We start from the raw sequence: 19526 nt of genomic DNA on the forward strand, positions 1-19526 counted from the left end.
TGGCCCTTCCCCCTGCAAGGTGAGAGCTGAAGCGTTGGAGAACAAAGGAATCCGGTGACCTCCTGGCCCGGGAAAGGGACAAAGCCCAGAGGAGGAGGGGCTGGAGGGAGTTTCAGTTTGGGGCTGGCTGGGACATGGAGTGAAGGGCAGATGGGGTTGTCTGACTCACTGCCCCCCAAAATGGACCCAGCTGAGGGGTCCTGTTCTCTGCACCTACAAGCTCTGTGTCAGACCATGTCCCTGTCGTCTAATAAACCTTCTGTTTTACTGGCTGGCTGAGAGTCCCGTCTGACTGCAGAGTTGGGGGGCAGGACCCTCTGGCACCCCCCAGGACCCTACCTGGGCGGACTTGCTGTGGGAAGCGCACGGAGGGGCAGAGGAAGCTGAATGCTCCGAGGTCAGACCCAGGAGGGTGGAAGCCGGGTGAGCTGTGTGTCCTGCAGACAGGCTGCTCCCCGAGAGGAGACTTCCCCAGAGTCCTGCCTGGCTTCATGGGGAGCAGGTCCCGAGCATCGCCCGGGGACTCCGTGACACCCACCCCCTAGAGACTTAAGAACTGCACAGGGGAAACTGAGGCACCCCCACACTATTCAGAGGAAACATTAAGAACAGTCCCACTTCGACACAGGGGGATCTGGAGCCCCAGGTGCCCCCCATACCAGGAGGCTGACTCGCTTCCCACAGCCCAGCCTCAGCCATGACCCACGGCACCTCTCCAGCCATTGTCCCGTTCCCAGGACAGCAGGGCCCCTGGGCTGCACCAGCACCCCCGGCTGGCTCTGCAGGGAACAGACTCCGGCCATCAGTGACCAGGCTACCCTGGTCGGCCGGTCTCTGTGCCCAGGCAGCCAGTCGGCATCACACCTGCTGTTCAGGGGTCGCTGCAGCAATCACACCCCCGATCCTCTCCCGAGTAACACACAGGGGAAACTGAGGCACCGACAGTATTCAGAGAAACATTATGAACGTTCCCACTGCGTCACAGCAGGAACGTGAGGGTGAGTGGGCATGTGCAAAGATGAGGGTGTGCATTAGTGGAAGGACAAGTGTGCAAGGGTGCAGGGGTAAGTGTGCAAGGATGGGGGTGTGTGGAAGGATGAGTGTGCATTTATGGACAGATGTGCAGGTGAGGGTGAATGGGCAGGGTGTGCATGTTTGGCAAGAGGAAGATGTGTGAGAGCATGAGTGTGCACAGGTGGGTGTGCAAGGGGAATTGTGCAGGATGTGTATGTTTGTGGAGGGAGGAGTGCAAATGTGTGAGGGTGGGCAGGGAATGGTGAGTGTGCAAGGGCTGTGTGTGCAAGCAAGTGTGAAGATAAGTATGCAGGGTGTGTGTTGGTGGGGGAGGATCACGTGGGTGTGCAATGGTGAGCATGCACGTGTGGGGGTGGGCATGTGAGTGTGCAGGGGGAGAATGCCGAGCGTATGTTTGTGGGGGAGGGGCACATGTGTGACTGAGTGGGGGGGTGAGTGTGTGTGCGTGTGTGTGCACGGGTGGGCGTGCAAGGGCCTGGCTGCCCGGCGTGCCCTGACACACTCTCTCCCCACAGTGTGCCAGATCCTGCCCAAAGGGGTGGTGTCAGTTCTGGGCCCCGCGTCGAGTCCGGCCTCGGCCGCCACCGTCAGCCACATCTGTGGGGAGAAGGAGGTAAATGGGGGGCAGGACCCCCTGAATCCGGGGCGAGCCTTGCCCCTTCCCTTGTGCCCCATCCCCCCCACTGCTCCCTTGTTCCCCACATCTCCAGTGCGCTCCCTTCCCCCGCAGCCCCATCCCCGGCCCGATGCCCCCGGCGGGTCCTGACCCCTCGCTCTCCCCAGATCCCCCACGTGAAGGTGGGCCCCGAGGAGACCCCCCGGCTGCAATATTTGCGTTTCGCCTCCGTCAGCCTCTACCCCAGCAACGAGGACCTGAGCCTGGCCCTGGCACGGATCCTGCAGTCGCTCGACTACCCCTCGGCCAGTCTCATCTGCGCCAAGGCCGAGTGTGAGGGGCGGGGGGCTCGGCAGGGGGCGCCGGGGGCAGGGAGCAGGGGGGGTTGGTGGGGGGGCGCCGTGGGGCAGGGTGGGGGCTTGGCAGGGGGTGCTGGGGGCAGGGAGCAGGAGGGCTTGGTGGGGGGGCGCCGTGGGTCGGGGGGGCTCAGCTGGGGGCACCGTGGGGCTAGGCAGGGGGCGCCGGGGGCAGGGAGCAGGAGGGCTTGGTGGGGGGGTGCTGTGGGGCAGGGTGGGGGCTCAGCTGGGGGCGCCGTGGGGCAGGGTGGGGGCTTGGCAGGGGGTGCTGGGGGCAGGGAGCAGGAGGGCTTGGTGGGGGGGCGCTGTGGGTCAGGGTGGGGGCTCAGCTGGGGGCGCCGTGGGTCAGGGTGGGGGCTCAGTTGGGGGCGCCGTGGGACAGGGAGCAGGGGGGGTTGGTGGGGGGGCACCGTAGGGCAGGGTGGGGGCTCAGCTGGGGGCGCCGTGGGGCAGGGAGCAGGAGGGCTTGGTAGGGGGGCACTGTGGGGTAGGGCATGGGGGTCAGCAGGGGGCGCTGTGGGGCAGGGAGCAGGGCAGCCAGAGGGAGGCACCATGCTTCAGGGGGACAGTAAGGGGCACCGTGGGTCAGGGAGCAGGGGGGTCGGCGGGGGGCAGAAGGGGGTGCCGAGCTGCAGGGGGTCACCCTGCTCCCCCCGCCCCCTGCAGGTCTGCTGCGATTGGAGGAGCTCGTGCGCCAGTTCCTCATCTCCAAGGAGACGCTGTCGATCCGGATGCTGGACGACGCCCACGACCCGACGCCGCTGCTCAAGGAGATTCGGGACGACAAGATCTCGACCATCATCATCGACGCCAACGCCTCCCTCTCCTACCTCGTCCTCAAGAAGGTGACGGCCCAGGCACTGCTGGGGGAAGCTCGCAGCTCCAGGGTCCTGGCTGGGGACACTGCTGGGGGGACGCTTGCAGCCCCATGGTCCCAGTGGGGACACTGCTGGGGGAAGCTCGCAGCTCCAGGGTCCTGGCTGGGGACACTGCTGGGGGGACGCTTGCAGCCCCATGGTCCCAGTGGGGGCACTGCTGGGGGAAGCTCGCAGCTCCAGGGTCCTGGCTGGGGACACTGCTGGGGGGACGCTTGCAGCCCCATGGTCCCAGTGGGGGCACTGCTGGGGGAAGCTCGCAGCTCCACAGTCCTGGCTGGGGACACTGCTGGGGGAAGCTCGCAGCCCCCAGGGTCCGGCTGGGGACACTGCTGGGGGAAGCTCGCAGCCCCAGGGTCCGGCTGGGGACACTGCTGGGGGAAGCTCGCAGCCCTATGGTCCTGGCTGGGGGCACTGCTTGGGGAAGCTCACAGCCCCAGGCTCTAACTCTCCAGTTCTTTTGCAGGCCTCGGAGCTGGGCATGACCTCGGCCTTCTATAAATACATCCTGACCACCCTGGTGAGCCGGGGCGCGGCCCGGGGGACCCCTCTGCTCACTGGACCTGGGGACCCTCCCCGGGCTGCAGGGGGGCTGGGCTGGCTCACATGGCCATGACCCCTGGCCATTAGCCGGGTCTGTTCCCAGGCGCCCCCCAGCCCGGCCTCGGCCCCCAGGGAACTGTTTGTGGCTGGCCTGTCCCGCCAGGGCCCCTCCCTCCCGCCCCCGCAGCCCCCAGGACCCTCCCTCCCACGCCGCAGACCCTGGCCCCGCTGGGGACCCTCCCTCTCGCCCCGCAGCCCCCGGACCCCTCTGGGGACCCTCCCTCCCACCCCCACAGTCCCCGGGCCCCTCCCTCCCACGCCGCAGCCCCCCGGTCGTGCCGGGGACCCTCCCTCTCGCCCCGCAGCCCCCGGGCCCCGCCGGGGACCCTCCCTCCTGCCCCACAGCCCTCGGGACCCTCCCTCCCACGCCACAGACCCTGGCCCCGCCGGGGACCCTCCCTCCTGCCCCACAGTCCCCGGGCCCCTCCCTCCCGCCCCGCAGCCCCCAGGCCCTGCTGGGGCGCCTCCTTCCCGCCCCGCAGCCCCTGGGCCTTGCCGGGGCTCCTCCCTCCCACCCCACAGTCCCCGGGCCCCTCCCTCCCACGCCGCAGCCCCCGGGTCGTGCCGGGGACCCTCCCTCTCGCCCCCGGGCCCCGCCGGGGACCCTCCCTCCTGCCCCACAGTCCCCGGGCCCCCGCCGGGGACCCTCCCTCCTGCCCCACAGTCCCCGGGCCCCTCCCTCCCACGCCGCAGCCCCCGGGTCGTGCCAGGGACCCTCCCTCTCGCCCCCGGGCCCCGCCGGGGACCCTACCTCCTGCCCCGCAGCCCCGGGCCCCGCCGGGGACCCTCCCTCCTGCCCCACAGTCCCCGGGCCCCTCCCTTCCACGCCGCAGCCCCCGGGTCGTGCTGGGGACCCTCCCTCCTGCCCCACAGCCCCCAGGACCCTCCCTCCCACGCCGCAGACCCTGGCCCCGCTGGGGACCCTCCCTCTCGCCCCGCAGCCCCCGGACCCCTCTGGGGACCCTCCCTCCCACCCCACAGTCCCCGGGCCCCTCCCTCCCACGCCGCAGCCCCCCGGTCGTGCCGGGGACCCTCCCTCTCGCCCCGCAGCCCCCGGGCCCCGCCGGGGACCCTACCTCCTGCCCCGCAGCCCCCGGGCCCCGCCGGGGACCCTCCCTCCTGCCCCACAGCCCCCGGGACCCTCCCTCCCACGCCGCAGACCCTGGCCCCGCCGGGGACCCTCCCTCTCGCCCCGCAGCCCCCGGACCCCTCCGGGGACCCTCCCTCCCACGCCGCAGACCCTGGCCCCGCCGGGGACCCTCCCTCTCGCCCCGCAGCTCCTGGGCCCCGCCGGGGACCCTCCCTCCTGCCCCACAGCCCCCGGGCCCCCTCCCTCCCACGCCACAGCCCCCAGACCCCACCGGGGACCCTCCCTCTCGCCCCGCAGCCCCTGGGCCCCGCGTGGGCCTGACCCCCTCGCCCTGCGGCGCCCCCGGACCCCTCTGGGGACCCTCCCTCCCACCCCACAGTCCCCGGGCCCCTCCCTCCCACGCCGCAGCCCCCCGGTCGTGCCGGGGACCCCTCCCTCTCGCCCCGCAGCCCCGCCGGGGACCCTCCCTCCTGCCCCACAGCCCCCGGGCCCCTCCCTCCCACGCCACAGCCCCTGGACCCCACCGGGGACCCTCCCTCCTGCCCCACAGCCCCCGGACCCCACAGGGGACCCTCCCTCTCGCCCCGCAGCCCCTGGGCCCCGTGTGGGCCTGACCCCCTGCGGCGCCCCCTGCAGGATTTCCCCACCCTGCACCTGGACGACGTGGTGGACGATCACTCCAACGTCGTGGGCTTCTCCATCCTGAACGTGACCCACCCCTTCTTCCTGGAGTTCACCCGCAGCCTCAACATGTCCTGGCGGGAGACCTGCGAGCGGAGCCCCTTCCCCGGCCCCACGGTGAGCCCCTTTGACGGCCCCCGGCGTCCCCCCAAGGGGACGGGGGCTCTTTGGTTAGGGCCGTGGCAGGACGTGGGGGCGTCCCTGAGCCAGGGGCCCTGTGATTGGCATTGGGGTGAGACCGATGGGGGTGCAGCTGGGGAGCCCCTATTTTGAGGAGGATAAAGTATGAATGGGGAGCACAGGGGAGCCCCTTAATTGGGGAGGGGTTGGGGGGATTGGGGAGCTGGTCGAGGAGTTGAGGGTTGGGATTGGGGGGCTCTGGGGGAGGGGTGGGAGGTTTGGGGGAGGGTTGGGGTGTTTCGGGGGCTCGGAGGGAGGGGTTGGGGCGCTGGGGGAGGGGTTGGGATGTTTGTGGGCTCGGAGGGAGGGGTTGGGCACTGGGGAAGGGTTGGGATGTTTGGGGCCCTCGGGGGACTTGGGGGGAGGGGTTGGGGCGCTGGGGGAAGGAATTGGAGGTGCTGTGGGAGGGGTTTGGGCGCTGGGGGGAGGGGTTGGGGCGCTGGGGGCCCCCGGACGTGTAAGGGGGAGGGTCTGACGGGTCTGTGGGTTCGTTGTCCCCGGCCCCCCAGCTCTCGGCGGCCCTGCTGTTCGACGCGGTGCACGTGGTGGTGGGGGCCGTGCGGGAGCTGAACCGCAGCCAGGAGATCGGGGTCCGGCCGCTGGCCTGCACCTCCGCCAGCATCTGGCAGCACGGCACCAGCCTCATGAACTACCTGCGCATGGTGAGTGCCCCGCCCCGCCCCGCCCCGGCGGGCGTTCACTCTGGAGCCTACTGACCCCAGCCCCTTCGTCCCACTCACTTGGTCCTTCTCTATGTCTGCCCCGGCCGCGCCCCGGCCAGGTAGAGTACGACGGGCTGACGGGGCGCGTGGAGTTCAACAGCAAGGGGCAACGAACCAACTACACCCTGCGCATCCTGGAGAAGTCGCGGAACGGGCACCGTGAGGTGAGACCCCCCCAGCTCCCCCTGGCCCCCCCAAACTCCCAGCCCTCCCTGGAGCCCCCATGCCCTCCAATGTCCCCAGCACCCCCTGACCCTCCCCACATCTCCATGGCCCCCTGCACCACCGGACACCCCAGCCTCCCTATATCCCTGGCACCCCCCATCTTCCCACAGGCCCCCCCAGACAGGCCCCTCCTCAACCCCCTAGGACCAGCCCCATGGCCCTCCCAGCCTCTTCACCCCCCCATCAGCCCCATGGGTCTCCGCACTCTCGCCCAGCTCTGGGGCCGTTCCTGGGGACCCCTTCACTGCGCCAGCCCCCTGGGGGTCACCGTCACTGGGGTCAGCCCCTCGGCTTCCCCACCCCCTCGGGCCGACCCTCAGAGCCTGCAGCGAGGCCCCCTGGGTGGGACATTGTGGGAGACTCGCACCCCCAACGGGAGCTGTGACCCCCCCCCGATGCTGCAGTGACTCAGCCAGCGGGGGGACATGGGCGGGTTATTGGGGGTCTGGACACGCCCTGAATGACAGGGAGAATGGAAATTACAGCACAGTCCAGCTGGGGCGGCCCCGACCCCCAAGAGTCCCCATCCAGCAGCGTCTCCCCCACTTCCAGCCGCCCCTCTTATCAACCTCCCTGCCCCCCCCCCGCCCTTCGTCCCCCAGCTGCTCCCCCGGCCGGCACCACATGGGGAAACTGAGGCACACATAGTAGTCATCCAAAATATGAAAAATTTCCATCTTTGTCACCCCCCACCACGCTGAGCCCCATCACCCCCCAGCTGCCCAGCCCCATGGCGCCCTCCCACTCCCGCCCAGCCTGTGCCCTCCCTACAGATCGGCGTGTGGCATTCGAACAGGACGCTGGCCATGAACGCCACCACGCTGGCCATGGACGTCTCCGAGAGCCTGGCGAACAAGACCCTCATTGTCACCACCATCCTGGTGAGCCTGGCGGGGGTGGGGCCTGTGCGGGAAGCCCAAGGGTGGGGCGGGGGCTGCCTCCGGATTACCTGGGGGACCTTTCAGTGCCGCAGGGCACCGCTGGGGGGAAGCTCGCAGCGCCGCAAGGCTCTGCTGGGGGGCAGCTTGCAGGGCACGGCTGGGGGGAAGCTCGCAGCACTGCAGGGCACTGCTGGGGAAGCTTGCAGCCGGCACTCACCCCCCGCCCCGCAGGAGAACCCCTATGTGATGCGCAGGGCCGGGGCCCAGGCCCCGGGGGGCGCCGGGGGGCTGTACGAGGGGTTCTGCGTCGACATGCTGCACGAACTCGCCGGGATCCTCAAGTTCCGCTTCCAGCTGCGGCTGGTGGAGGACGGGCTCTACGGGGCGCCCGAGGCCAACGGCTCCTGGACCGGCATGGTGGGCGAGCTCATCAACCGGGTACGCCCCCGGGGTGGGGGGGGTTCCGGGGGCAGCAGGGCATCGGGGGGCAGAGGGAGGTCTGGGGGGTCAGCGGCAGTGGGGGGACGGGGGGGCAGCGGAGGGTTGGGCAGTGGGGCAACAGGGGCAGCAGGGGGGGAGTGTGGGGCAGGGGGGTGTCGGGTGCAGCGGGGGCCAGCAGGGGGCAGTGGGGTATCGGGGGGCAGTGGAGTGACCGGGGCAGCAGGGGGCAGCGTGGGGCAGGGGGGTGTCGGGTGCAGCGGGGGCCAGCAGGGGGCAGTGGGGTTTCAGGGGGGCGGGGGGGGCAGCGGGAGGTTGGGCAGCGGGGCGACGGGGGCAGCAGGGGGCAGCGGGGGCCAGCAGGGGGCAGTGGGGGGACGGGGGCAGCAAGGGGCAGCGTGGGGCAGGGGGGTGTCGGGGGCAGCAGGGGGCAGGGGGAGGTTGGGCAGTGGGGGGCGGGGGGCAGCGGAGGTTCGGGGGGGCAGCGGGGCTCGGGGGGCCCCTCTCACCCCCCGCTCTCTCCGCAGAAGGCCGACCTGGCTGTCGCCGCCTTCACCATCACGGCGGAGCGGGAGAAGGTGATCGACTTCTCCAAGCCCTTCATGACCCTGGGGATCAGCATCCTGTACCGGGTGCACATGGTAGGGGGGCCTGGGGCGCCTGGGGGGTTCAGTCCCTGGGGGAGGCTCAGGTGGGGGGAGCTCCCCGAGGGAGGGGCCTTGGCCCAGGGCGGAGGGTGGGTCTGTGGGGGGTGCAGTCCCAGGGGGACGCTCAGCCCCCCGTCTCCCCCTCTCTAGGGCCGCAAGCCCGGCTACTTCTCCTTCCTGGACCCCTTCTCCCCGGCCGTCTGGCTCTTCATGCTCCTGGCCTACCTGGCCGTCAGCTGCGTCCTCTTCCTGGCCGCCCGGTAACGCCCCCCGCGGGGAGACGATGGGACGAGTGGGGGGCTGGGTTCCGGGGGGGAGGGGGCAGGACGGGGGGGGCTAGGTGGGGGGTGGGCTCTGGCGATGTGGCGGGGAGGGGGTGGAGGGAAGTGGGGGGGCCGGCAGGGAAGCGGGGACAGGGACCGGGGGGCGTCTGGGATGGGGGGACAGGGGCGGGGGTGCCAGGGACGGGGCGGCAGGCATGGGGGCAGCAGGGACGGGGTGTCGGGGACAGGGATGGGGGGGACAGGGAGGGGGGCAGGGACAGGGGGCGTAAGGGGGCAGGGATGGGGGGGACAGGGACGGGGGCAGGGTGCCCAGCGACCCCCCCTCACTGCCCCTGCCCCCCAGGCTGAGCCCCTACGAGTGGCACAACCCCCACCCCTGCCTGCGGGGGCGCCCCCATGTGCTGGAGAACCACTACACCCTGGGCAACAGCCTCTGGTTCCCCATCGGCGGCTTCATGCAGCAGGGCTCCGAGGTCCTTCCCCGGGCCCTGTCCACGCGCTGCGTCAGCGGGGTCTGGTGAGTGCCGGGCCGGGGCTGGGGGGCCTCGGGGGGCAGCGGGGCTGGAGCCCTGTGCTCTGGGGGGCCTCGGGGGGTAGCGGGGGCTGGAGCCCTGTGCTCTGGGGGGATCTCGGGGGGCAGCAGGGGGGCTCGGGGGGCTGGAGCCCTGGGCTCTGGGGGGCAGCGGGGGTCTCAGGGGGCTGCTCTCTGGGGAGCAGTGGAGGGCAGCAGGGGGTCTCGGGGGGTCCCCTCTCCCGGCCTGGCCCCGCAGCGCTGCTCCCTGACCCCCGGGCTCCCCGCCAGGTGGGCTTTCACCCTGATCATCATCTCGTCCTACACGGCCAACCTGGCCGCCTTCCTGACGGTGCAGCGCATGGAGGTCCCCGTGGAGTCGGCCGACGACCTGGCCGACCAGACCAACATCGAGTACGGCACCATCCACGCCGGCTCCACCATGACCTTCTTCCAGGTGAGCCCGCGGCCCCGCTCCCGCCCCGCGAGCCCCGGCCCCGCCGGCGCCCCGGTCCTGCCCCGCAGGCCCCAGCCCTGCCGGGCCCCTCCCTCGCGCCCCGCAGCCCCCGGGCCCCCACTCCCGCCCCGCAGCCCCCGGGCCCCCACTCCCGCCCCACAGCCCCCGGCCCCGCCGGGCCCCTCCCTCGCGCCCCGCAGCCCCCGGGCTCCCGCCCCGCAGCTCCCGGCCCTGCCGGGCCCCTCCCTCACGCCCCGCAGCCCCCAGGCCCCCACTCCCGCCCCACAGCCCCTGGCCCCGCCGGGCCCCTCCGTCGCGCCCCGCAGCCCCCGGGCCCCCACTCCCGCCCCGCAGCCCCCGGGCCCCCACTCCCGCCCCGCAGCCCCCAGCCCCGCCGGGCCCCTCCCTCGCGCCCCGCAGCCCCCGGGCCCCCACTCCCGCCCCGCAGCCCCCGGGCCCCCACTCCCGCCCCGCAGCCCCCAGCCCCGCCGGGCCCCTCCCTCGCGCCCCGCAGCCCCCAGGCCCACTCCCACCCCGCAGCCCCCGGGCCCCTCCCTCGCGCCCCGCAGCCCCCAGGCCCCCACTCCTCCCCGCAGCCCCTGGGCCCCGCCAGGCACCTCCCTCGCGCCCCGCAGCCCCCGGGCTCCCGCCCCGCAGCTCCCGGCCCCGCCGGGCCTCTCCCTCGCGCCCCGCAGCCCCCAGGCCCACTCCCGCCCCGCAGCCCCCGGGACCCTCCCTCCTGCCCCGCAGCCCCCAGGCCCCCGCTCCTCCCCGCAGCCCCTGGGCCCCGCCAGGCACCTCCCTCCCGCCCCGCAGCCCCCCAGCTCTGCCCGTGCCCCCCGCTCCCGCCCGCAGCCCCCCGGCGGCCCAGCCCTGGGCCCCCCCAAGCCTGCCGGTGCCCCTCCCTCCGGCAGACCTCCCGGTACCAGACCTATCAGCGGATGTGGAATTACATGCTCTCCAAGCGGCCCAGCGTCTTCGTGAAGAGCACGGAGGAGGGCATCGCCCGGGTGCTGAGCTCCAGATACGCCTTCCTGCTGGAGTCCACCATGAACGAGTATCACCGCGGCCGGGACTGCAACCTCACCCAGATCGGGGGGCTGCTGGACACCAAGGGCTACGGCATCGGCATGCCGCTGGGTAGGGGGGCAGGGCCGGGGGCACTGGACCTGCGGGGGCCTGCCGCCCCGCGGGGGCCTGCATCTGCCACTCCTGGGGCAGCTGGTGGGAGGCTGGGGGGGGTCTCTTGTCTAGGGGGAGGGACAGGTCAGGGCTGGGGGGGCGCTGGGGGCCAAGGGTGTTCCCCAAACGGGGCTGGGCCACGTGGAGTTATTGGGGTCAGACTGGTCCCTCCGGAGGACGGGGGGGGGCAGAGGCTGGTGCCCCAGGCGGGGCCGTGTGGGCCGGGGGTCTCCCCCAGCGCCCGTCGGAGCGGCACCTCCCCGGCACGGCACAAAGGGCCCCGCTGCCCCCTCGGGCCCTTCTCGCCGTCCAGCTGCTGGGACGCTGGGCGCCTCGTGCTGAGCAAGCGCGGCAGGGTCTGGAAGAAGGAGCTGGGAGTGCCCGGGCCGCCCGGGGCTGCCGGCTTTCCGACGGCGCAGGGCCCCACAGGCCCACGCCGCCCAGCGACCCGCGCGCCTGGGACGGGCCACCTGCCGGGGCCGGCTCTGTCAGAGCTTTAAACCCAGAACCGAGGAGAGGGGCAGCCTCAAACTCCTTCTCCTGGAGTCGCCCGTCGTGGGATCCGGCACCGAGCACCTCCCTGGCCAGGAGCACCCCGGCCTGCGTTAGCGAGACTCCATGTGGAGCAGGATGTCCGGCACCGCCCGCCCAGTCCCGACGCACGTCTCCGGGTGCCAAGGACCAGCGCCAGCCGCATGGCACTGCCCCCAGCCCCAGGCCGAAGAAGTCGCACGGGCGTCACTCCCCGCTGAGGAAGCCCACGGAGCGAGGGAGACCCGGGCCGGGCCACTCCCAAAACAGACATTGACGGGTTGGCCCCGGGAAGGTGCCCGCGGGCTCCCCACCGAGGGTGAGCCATGGAGGGGAGACAGGCCTGGCCATGCCTCCCGCCCTCCCAGCACCGTCTCCCCGGAATTGTGACCCACAGGGCCAGCTCCGGCACCGCAGGACCCCTGGGGACGGGTCCCGGTCCTGGGCAAGCCATCAGTGGGGGTGCAGCACCACCCGCCGTCTCCCTCATCCTCACGGGGGCCGACCCCAGAGCGTCGCTCGCCGCCCGGGCACGGGCGCTGGCCCAGGAGGGGACGAGCGCGGGTTGGCCCGGGCGACTGGCTGCTCAGGGCCGGCCCAGGGACACGGTGGAGGCACGTGTGGGTCTCGTGGGATCCACCTGCCGGAATCTGGGCTCCTGATAATGAACCGTCGCCCGTCTCGCCGGCTCAGGATAGAACCGGAGGGGCAGTTTCTGGCTCGAACCAGGCTGGGGCCTCCCTCCGGAGAACCACTTCAGGGCCTCGCAGCACCTGGGCTACGGGACGTCCCATCACCACAGCCAGGAGCTCATGTTCCAGGGACGCTCTGGGGGCACATGGGACTTGTACGGCTCAGACGCAGCCCCTCCAATTGTGGCTGCATCAGGCTGTGACCCAGGGCAGGCGTTCACACTGTCCCGGGGTCCCCGGGCGATGCTCTGACCTGCTCCCCACGAAGCCAGGCAGGACTCTGGGGAAGTCTCCTCTCGGGGAGCAGCCTGTCTGCAGGACACACACCTCACCCGGCTTCCCTCTTCCTGGGTCTGACCTCGGAGCATTCAGCCTCCTCTGCCCCTCCGGGCACTTCCCACAGTGAGTCCACACAGGCGGGGTCCTGGGGGGGGCCAGAGGGTCCTGCCCCCCAACTCCGCAGTCAGACGGGACTCTCAGCCAGCCAGGAAAACAGAAGATTTATTAGACGACAGGAACATGGTCTAAAACAGAGCTTGTAGGTGCAGAGAACAGGACCCCTCAGCTGGGTCCATTTTGGGGGGCAGTGAGCGAGACAACCCCATCTGCCCTTCACTCCATGTCCCAGCCAGCCCCAAACTGAAACTACCTCCAGCCCCCCCTCCTCTGGGCTTTGTCCCTGTCCCGGGCCAGGTGGTCACCGGATTCCTTTGTTCTCCAACCCTTCAGCTCTCACCTTGCAGGGGGGAAGGGCCCAGGCCATCAGTTGCCAGGAAACAGGGTGTCGGCCATTCTCTGTGTCCAGACCCCTGCACACACCTGCCCCCTAGGGCTCTGCAATGATCATACACCCTTACCCCACCCCCTAGATACTTAAGAACTGCATAGGGGAAACTGAGGTACCCCCACACTATTCAGAGGAAACATTAAGAACAGTCCCACTTCGTCACATCTCTCCCCCCTTCGAGATCGAACTGAGCGGGGTCACTTTAGCCGGTGACCTGGGGAAGTTCGAAGCCACCAACGTTGCCGTGGATGCCCCAGCATCTCTCCCATTCCTTGGTAGGAGTTACACCAGGCCCTTCCAGTTTCACGCCCTCCCTTAGGTCGGGTGTGTTCGATGGCACTCGCAGCTGGCACGTGGGCAGGTTTATGCGGCCCGTGCCCTTTGGCCACCCCAAAATCCCAGGGGTCAAACCGAGATCAGGTCTTCTCCCAGCCCTCCAGTCTGGAGGCCTTCAATTTGGGCTCTCTTGGTTAAGAGCCCCCACCTTGACCTTGGCCCCCCTCTGTCCATGTGTCTCTGTCACCCGCCGCTTGGCATCAGCCCCTTTCATTGGATGCAGCCACGTCTGGGCAGAGGGGTCAGGATACACCCCAAAGCGCCGCCCAAAGAGATCCGGCTGCAGCTTCTTAAGGGCCTGCCCCACGGCCAGGGATTTCTTCTCTATGGCCAAGTAATTCTGTTCCCGGGGCAGCAGCTTCTTGCTTGGGCACCCAGTGGGATGTCTCCTCCCCTTAGCATCGACCTGCCCAGCCCTGCGTCTGAGGTGTCGGTGAACACTGAAAAGGGCTGGGCACTGTCCGGGTTCACCAGATTTACCAGGCCCTGGATTAGAGCCTGCTTCAGTGCACAGAGAGCCTCTCACACTGCTCGGTCCAGACCACTTCATCTGGCTTCCCCTTCTTGCACAGCTGAGTGAGGGGGGCAGCTAGGGAGCTCAAGTGGGGTACAAACCCATGGTAGTTCCCCCCCATCCCGCTAAAGGCCTGGACCTGTTTCTTGGTCTGGAGAATGGGCCAGTCTCTGATCCTCTCCCCCAGCCCGTGGGACGGAGGGTGATCTGCAGAGGTCCAGGGCCAGACCCCACATTTCTCCCACCAGCCCCGTAGCAGGGTGACATGACATTGGACCCCTTGGCTGTAAGGACCTTGCTGGGGACCCCCCCTCTGCTGAAGATGGTCAGCAGCAAGTCTGCCGAGGCAGAGGGCAGATCCCCCACCCCGGGGTAGCAGGTGGCGAAAAATCCATCACCACCAGGACGTATTTCTTCCCTGACCTGGTCACCTTGCTAAGGGGCCCCACTATGTCCAGAGCCCCCTTCCCTGCCGTGGGATCACTTCCCAGCAGCGCCTCTGGACCAGGCAAACCTGGCTGGCAGCCGACCTGCCCTGCCAGTGTCTCCCCCCACTCAGCTGGGGTCTCAGCTCCCCCCTTGCTCAGCGCTGCCCTTGCTGTCCCAGTGGGGGTAGGCAGCGAGCTCCCTGCTTTCCTCACTGCATCAGAGCCAGCCTGAGCCCCCTCTCCGGTGTGCAAGGGGGGCGGGGAGCCCCAGGGGTCTGGTCACAGGCAGGCAGGTAGCCTGAGCCTAGCCGCTCCTCCCCCCTGCCAGCCAGGTCATCTGCATTTTCACTGACCATTTCCCTCTCCACCGACTGGTTCCCTGGATTCAAATTCAAACCCTTGGCCGTTACAGGAGCAGGGCCTGGATCCTGTCCCAAAGAGACACAGTCACCCCACAACAGGGTCTCGCAGCTGGTGTCCTGGAGAACCCCAACGGCCAGCCAGCCCCACCCCTCCTGGGTCTGCACAGGGATCTGGGCCATAGGCAGGGCGAGGGGCTTCGTCCCTGGGACCCTCACCCAGCTCACCCAGCCCCTCAGCCTCTGAGGCTGCACCACCCAGGGCCTGACACCAGTTCTCTCTGTGCCAGGATCTCGCCACCCCAGGAATGTCTCCCCATTGACCATCACCTTCCGCTCCCACTGGGGGTCCGAGGGGCCTGGCCCCAGGAAACTCCACACAGACAGATAGGTCGGGGTCAGGAGTGGGAGCCTGTCCACCTCCCCACCCATCTGGCTGACAGAGTCTGTGGCCTTGGGCCTCTCCGCTCCCCCACCGCCAGTTCATGCTGCTGCTGCTTCTGCAGCTCTTCCTCGGGCTCTCGCTGTCTCCCACAGTCCTCTTGCTCTCTCGGACTCAGCTCCAATCCCGTCCGTCTCCGATCCCCCGATGGGGAACCCGATCGTGAAGACCCCCGTCTGGTCGGGGACAGGAGTCTTGGGGATGCCTGGCTACTACTCCAGCTGCTCCCAGATCCTGCTATAGCCCCATTTGGGGTCAGGAATCTGTCCCTGAGAGCGGTCATCCTCCTCCAGCTGCACGGTTAACTCTGCTTTGGTGAACTTTCCAATGCTCAACCCTCTCTTTCTGCACAGGGTTACAATGTCCTTCTTCAGGAGACGGTGACAGGCCGTCACTCCGCTCTTCCCAAGTTGTTGTGGACTCACAGGCCTGTGTGCTCTCAGCTCCCCACGGTCTCCAGGGAGAACCCCTAGTGTGCCAGCCCTCCTCGAGGTCACCACCTCTTTGCCAGGGTTGAGCGGCAGACTCCTCCGCCCCTGGGACCGCTCACTGCAATCCCCCGGGGAACCCTGTTACTGCAAAAGTCCTTCTCGCTGGTCACACACTCCCAGGGGTTAACCGCCCCCCCGAAACCGCTCCTCTCTGAGCCTTCAGCACGCCTGGTCCTCGTCAGTCCCCCTTCATTTTACTGCTCCCCAGTCACTTACTGCAGGAAGCGCCGTCCACGGGGTGCAGTAGATCCCACCGCTGCCACCAGTTCTCACGGAGTCCCCGGGCGATGCTCTGGAACTGCTCCCTGCGAAGCCAGGCAGGACTCTGGGGAAGCCTCCTCTCTGTGAGCAGCCTGTCTGCAGGACACACAGCTCACCCGGCTCCACCTTCCTGGGTCTGACCTCAGAGCATTCAGCCTCCTCTGCCCCTCCGTGCGCTTCCCACAGCCAGTCCGCCCAGGTGGGGTCCTGGGGAAGCCAGAGGGTCCTGCCCCCCAGTTCCACAGTCAGACGTGGCTCTCAGCCAGCCAGTAAAACAGAAGGTTTATTAGACGACAGGAACATGGTCTAACACAGAGCTTGAGGAGCAGAGAGCAGGATCCCTCAGCTAGGTCCATTTTGGGGGGCAGTGAGTCAGACAACCACGTCTGCCCTTCACTTCATGTCCCAGCCAGCCCCAAACTGAAACTCTCTCCAGCCCCCCCCCCCCCCTCCTCTGGGCTTTGTCCCTTTCCCCACCGGATTCCTTTGTTCTCCAACCCTTTAGCTCTCTTTAGCTTGCAGGGGGAAGGGCCCAGGCCATCACTGGCTAGGAGACAGAGTGTTGGCCATTTATGTACCCTGACCCTTTGCTTTCCAACAATTACACCCCCTTATGCCACCCCCTAGAGACTTAAGAAATGCCTAGGGGAAACTGAGGCACCCTACAGTATTCAGAGGAAACATGAAGAACAGTCCCGCTTCGTCACAGATGCTCACTCTGCAGTGGTGGCTGGCCCGGGACCGGTGTGCGCTGACGTTCCCTTTGCAAGGCCCCTTCGATGTCGCTGCTCACTGACAGGACGGGAGCTCCTCTGGGACCCCGCCAGCCCCAGGCCTGCGGGCACCAGAGGAATTAGCGTCACAGCGCTCAGAGTGGCGTGTCTAGCCTGCCGGGCGGTTCAGCCTACGGGCCGGGGTGCGTCAGTCCGTATGGACAATCCGACCGCGACGTACCCAGGAGCTCTCGCTGCAACTCTGGGATTCCTGGATAGCAACATCCCCCCGAAGCCGTTTCCCTGCTGGGCTTGCAGAACCGGCTGGGGATCCACTGAGCAGGTCCCCAGTGATCACGTGTGGCCCATTCACCCGGACACCTGGAATGCCGTTGTCTGGACGGGGGAGTCCCCCAGGTGGACCCAGCTGCGGCCAGGCAGGAAATGCCCCCAGTTTTGCTCACATACGGGACACAGCCCAGGCTCCATCTCGGACGCCTGCCATCTGCCATGGGGAGGGAGACGTCGCGAGGCCTCCCCCCCCATTGCCCCGTATTCCCAAGGCTCTGCTCCGGGCCAGGAGGGACAGGGCGTGGGCGATCCTCACAGCCCCGGCTCGACCTGTCCAGAGACGCGCCGATCAGCCACCCGGCACCGCGAGAGCGGGGAAGCTCCATGGCGGGCCCGGCGGAGCGGAGCTGCTTGGCCCTGCTCCGAGCCGGCTGGGCAGCAGGAACCGGGAAAGCGGGCGAGTCTCCCTGGCGGCCGTTCCTGCGGCCCCAGCCTCTCGGAGGTCCGGGTCCGGACGCGCGTTTCTTCAGGGCCAAGGTGCGACTCCGCTCACATCCCTCCGGCGGTGACGGGGGCCGGGAGCTTTTCCTTGCGGTCTCTGGCTGAAGCCGCGCGCTCGCCGGGAGAACAGGCCTCGCCGCGGGCAGGGAAAGGAGCCCGCCCGCGTCTCCCTCGCTGCCACGCACCGGCCGGAAGGGAACCGAGCCGGCCCAGGGAATCTCCTCCTGGGTCCCAGCCGGCCTCGGCACGGGCTGCCCCGGCGAAGGGCTCGTCAGTCCAGGCCCGGGGGATGCAGAGCGCTCCGCTCCCCCCGCCCCACCACACCCATCCCACCGCCCCACGGTGGCTGGGGGTCGCCGCCGGGGGACTCGCAGCAGAACAGCCGCTTTCCGACCTCCGAAGGGCCGCTCGAGTCTGTGTCCCGCCGGAGCTGCCGGTGAGAAGGGCCCGAGGGGCGGTGGGGCCTTTTTACCGCGCCAGGGAGGTGCCCGCACGGACCCGCCTGGGAAGGGACATGACTGCAGAGCTCAGAGACCTGCTACGGGTCAGTAACCGGCTGTTCCCTTGGGGGGTCCCAGGGTGCAGGGGGGTGGGGGCAGCGGGTTGCAGGGGGCAGAGCGGGCCACAGGCTGTTCTCTAGGGGGGTCCTGGGGGGCAGGAGGTTGCAGGGGGCAGGGTGGGCTGAGACTGTTCCCTTGGGGAGTCCTGGGGGGCAGGATGGCAGATGGGGGGCTGGGTAGTCCTGGGCTATTCCCTGGGGTCAAGCTGGGGGCAGCAGCGTCCTGACCCCCCCTCGCCCCCCCAGGCTCCCCGTTCCGGGACGAGATCACGCTGGCCATTCTGCAGCTGCAGGAGAACAACCGGCTGGAGATCCTCAAGCGCAAGTGGTGGGAGGGGGGCAAGTGCCCCAAGGAGCAGGACCATCGGGCCAAAGGTGAGGGGGCCGGGGGGCGCTTGCAGGACCAGGCTGGGGGGCAGAGGTGGGGGCAGGGGAGTGACCCACGGGGCTGACTTCCCCTCACCCCCCCGTCTCTCCTCCCAGGCCTGGGCATGGAGAACATCGGGGGCATTTTTGTGGTTCTCATCTGTGGACTCGTGGTCGCCGTCTTCGTGGCTGTCATGGAGTTCGTCTGGGCGACGCGACGCTCAGCGGAGACCGAGGAGGTGGGGGGCGCTGGGGCGCAGGGGGTGGGGAGGGAACCCAGGCTCCGGTGCTGGTAGCGGGGTGGGGGGGTGACAAAAGAACCCAGGCATCCAGTGCTGAGGTGGGAGGGAAGTGGGGAAGGAACCCAGGTGTCCGGGACCGGTCTGGGTCAGCGAAGAAGGAAGCCGGGCGTCTGGCAGCGGGAGGGGGTGAGGCGGGAACCCAGGCGTCCGGCGCCCTGACCCCCCGCTCTCCCCCCAGCTCTCGGTGTGCCAGGAGATGCTGCGGGAGCTGCGCCAGGCCGTGGCGTGCCGGAAGCCCACGCGGTCCCGGCAGCGCCGGCGGCCCCCAGCCCGGGCAGCCCGGGCCCTTCGCGCCGTCCGCGAGATGCGGCTCAGCAACGGGAAGCTCTACGCGGGGCCCCTGGCCTCCGAGCCCGCCCCCCAGCGCCTCCTGGAGGAGCCCGCCCGGCCCTGCACCCACATCCGCATCTGCCACGAGTGCCGCCGCATCCAGACTCTGCGGGGGGCCCCCCCGACCCCCCGCCGGCCCCCGCCCCCCGAGGAGGGCACCCCGCGACGGGGGGGGCCCCGGGACCCGACTGAGCAGGAATGACCCCTGCCGCGGCCTTCGCCCCTCTTGACATGTACGCCGTGCGTATGCCAGGACTCCGGGGTCGGGGGGGCCTGGGGACAGGACCCCCCAGGGACGAGACCCTCCCACAGTGCTCCCCTGGAGATGGGACCCCCACTGGGAATGGGCGTCCTCCACACAGGGGTGCCCTGGGGTCAGGGGGCAGAGCCCTCAGTGCCACCTGAGATTGACCCCCCTTTGTGCCTCCACCCCCTACAACTGGCACAGCCCCCCCGTGCTGCCCCCTGTGGCCCCTGCCGCGCCCGGGGGGGACGCATCCCCCATGTGCCTGGAAGCAGGGGAGGCCCCGGGGCTGTGGGGTCAGGTGCTCTTGGAAACACGCCAGCGATGGACCAGGACGGAGCTCGAAGGCGGGGACCAGGGCGGGGGGCACACAGGGCAGAGGGGGGGCCATGAACTCAGGGTTTCAATGCGGCCGGGTCGGGACATCGGCACTGGGGCGACTGGACGAGGGGAACCGGCCCCAGGATCCGCGAGGGGGTGGGGGGAGCCGGAGCCACCCGCAGCGAAGGGACGAGACGTGGCCTGGCCAGAGGAGCAAGCAGGACAGACGCAGGGGGCCCGGGCCCCCCCGGCTCCATTTCTTTTCCTTTTGTTTC

General features: G+C 69.7%; 1 protein-coding gene across 1 annotated transcript; it reads left to right on the forward strand.

Moving 5' to 3' along the window:
* Positions 1–961: 961 nt before the first annotated feature.
* GRIK5 (glutamate ionotropic receptor kainate type subunit 5) lies at positions 962–18888 on the forward strand. The gene is made up of 18 exons (XM_077840919.1): positions 962–998; positions 1551–1648; positions 1819–1984; positions 2674–2852; positions 3349–3402; positions 5212–5373; positions 5946–6098; positions 6218–6322; positions 7157–7264; positions 7496–7702; positions 8230–8343; positions 8500–8609; positions 8977–9150; positions 9436–9601; positions 10516–10741; positions 17935–18063; positions 18172–18293; positions 18535–18888. The coding sequence occupies exons 1-18, from the start codon at positions 962–964 to the stop codon at positions 18886–18888; spliced, it is 2664 nt and encodes an 887-aa protein (XP_077697045.1).
* Positions 18889–19526: the final 638 nt, after the last annotated feature.

This window comes from Eretmochelys imbricata, chromosome 24 (assembly GCF_965152235.1).
Source record: "Eretmochelys imbricata isolate rEreImb1 chromosome 24, rEreImb1.hap1, whole genome shotgun sequence".
NCBI classification, from domain to species: domain Eukaryota; kingdom Metazoa; phylum Chordata; order Testudines; family Cheloniidae; genus Eretmochelys; species Eretmochelys imbricata.

What these genes read in the sequence shown, in the direction of transcription:
- GRIK5 (XM_077840919.1), top strand. Translation starts at nt 962, where the DNA reads ATGAACGTTCCCACTGCGTCACAGCAGGAACGTGAGG. An exon ending in GCCCCTTCCCCGGCCCCACG is followed by an intron (nt 5,374 to 5,945) that starts GTGAGCCCCTTT and finishes CCGGCCCCCCAG; the next exon opens with CTCTCGGCGGCCCTGCTGTT. An exon ending in CGCGGAACGGGCACCGTGAG is followed by an intron (nt 6,323 to 7,156) that starts GTGAGACCCCCC and finishes CCCTCCCTACAG; the next exon opens with ATCGGCGTGTGGCATTCGAA.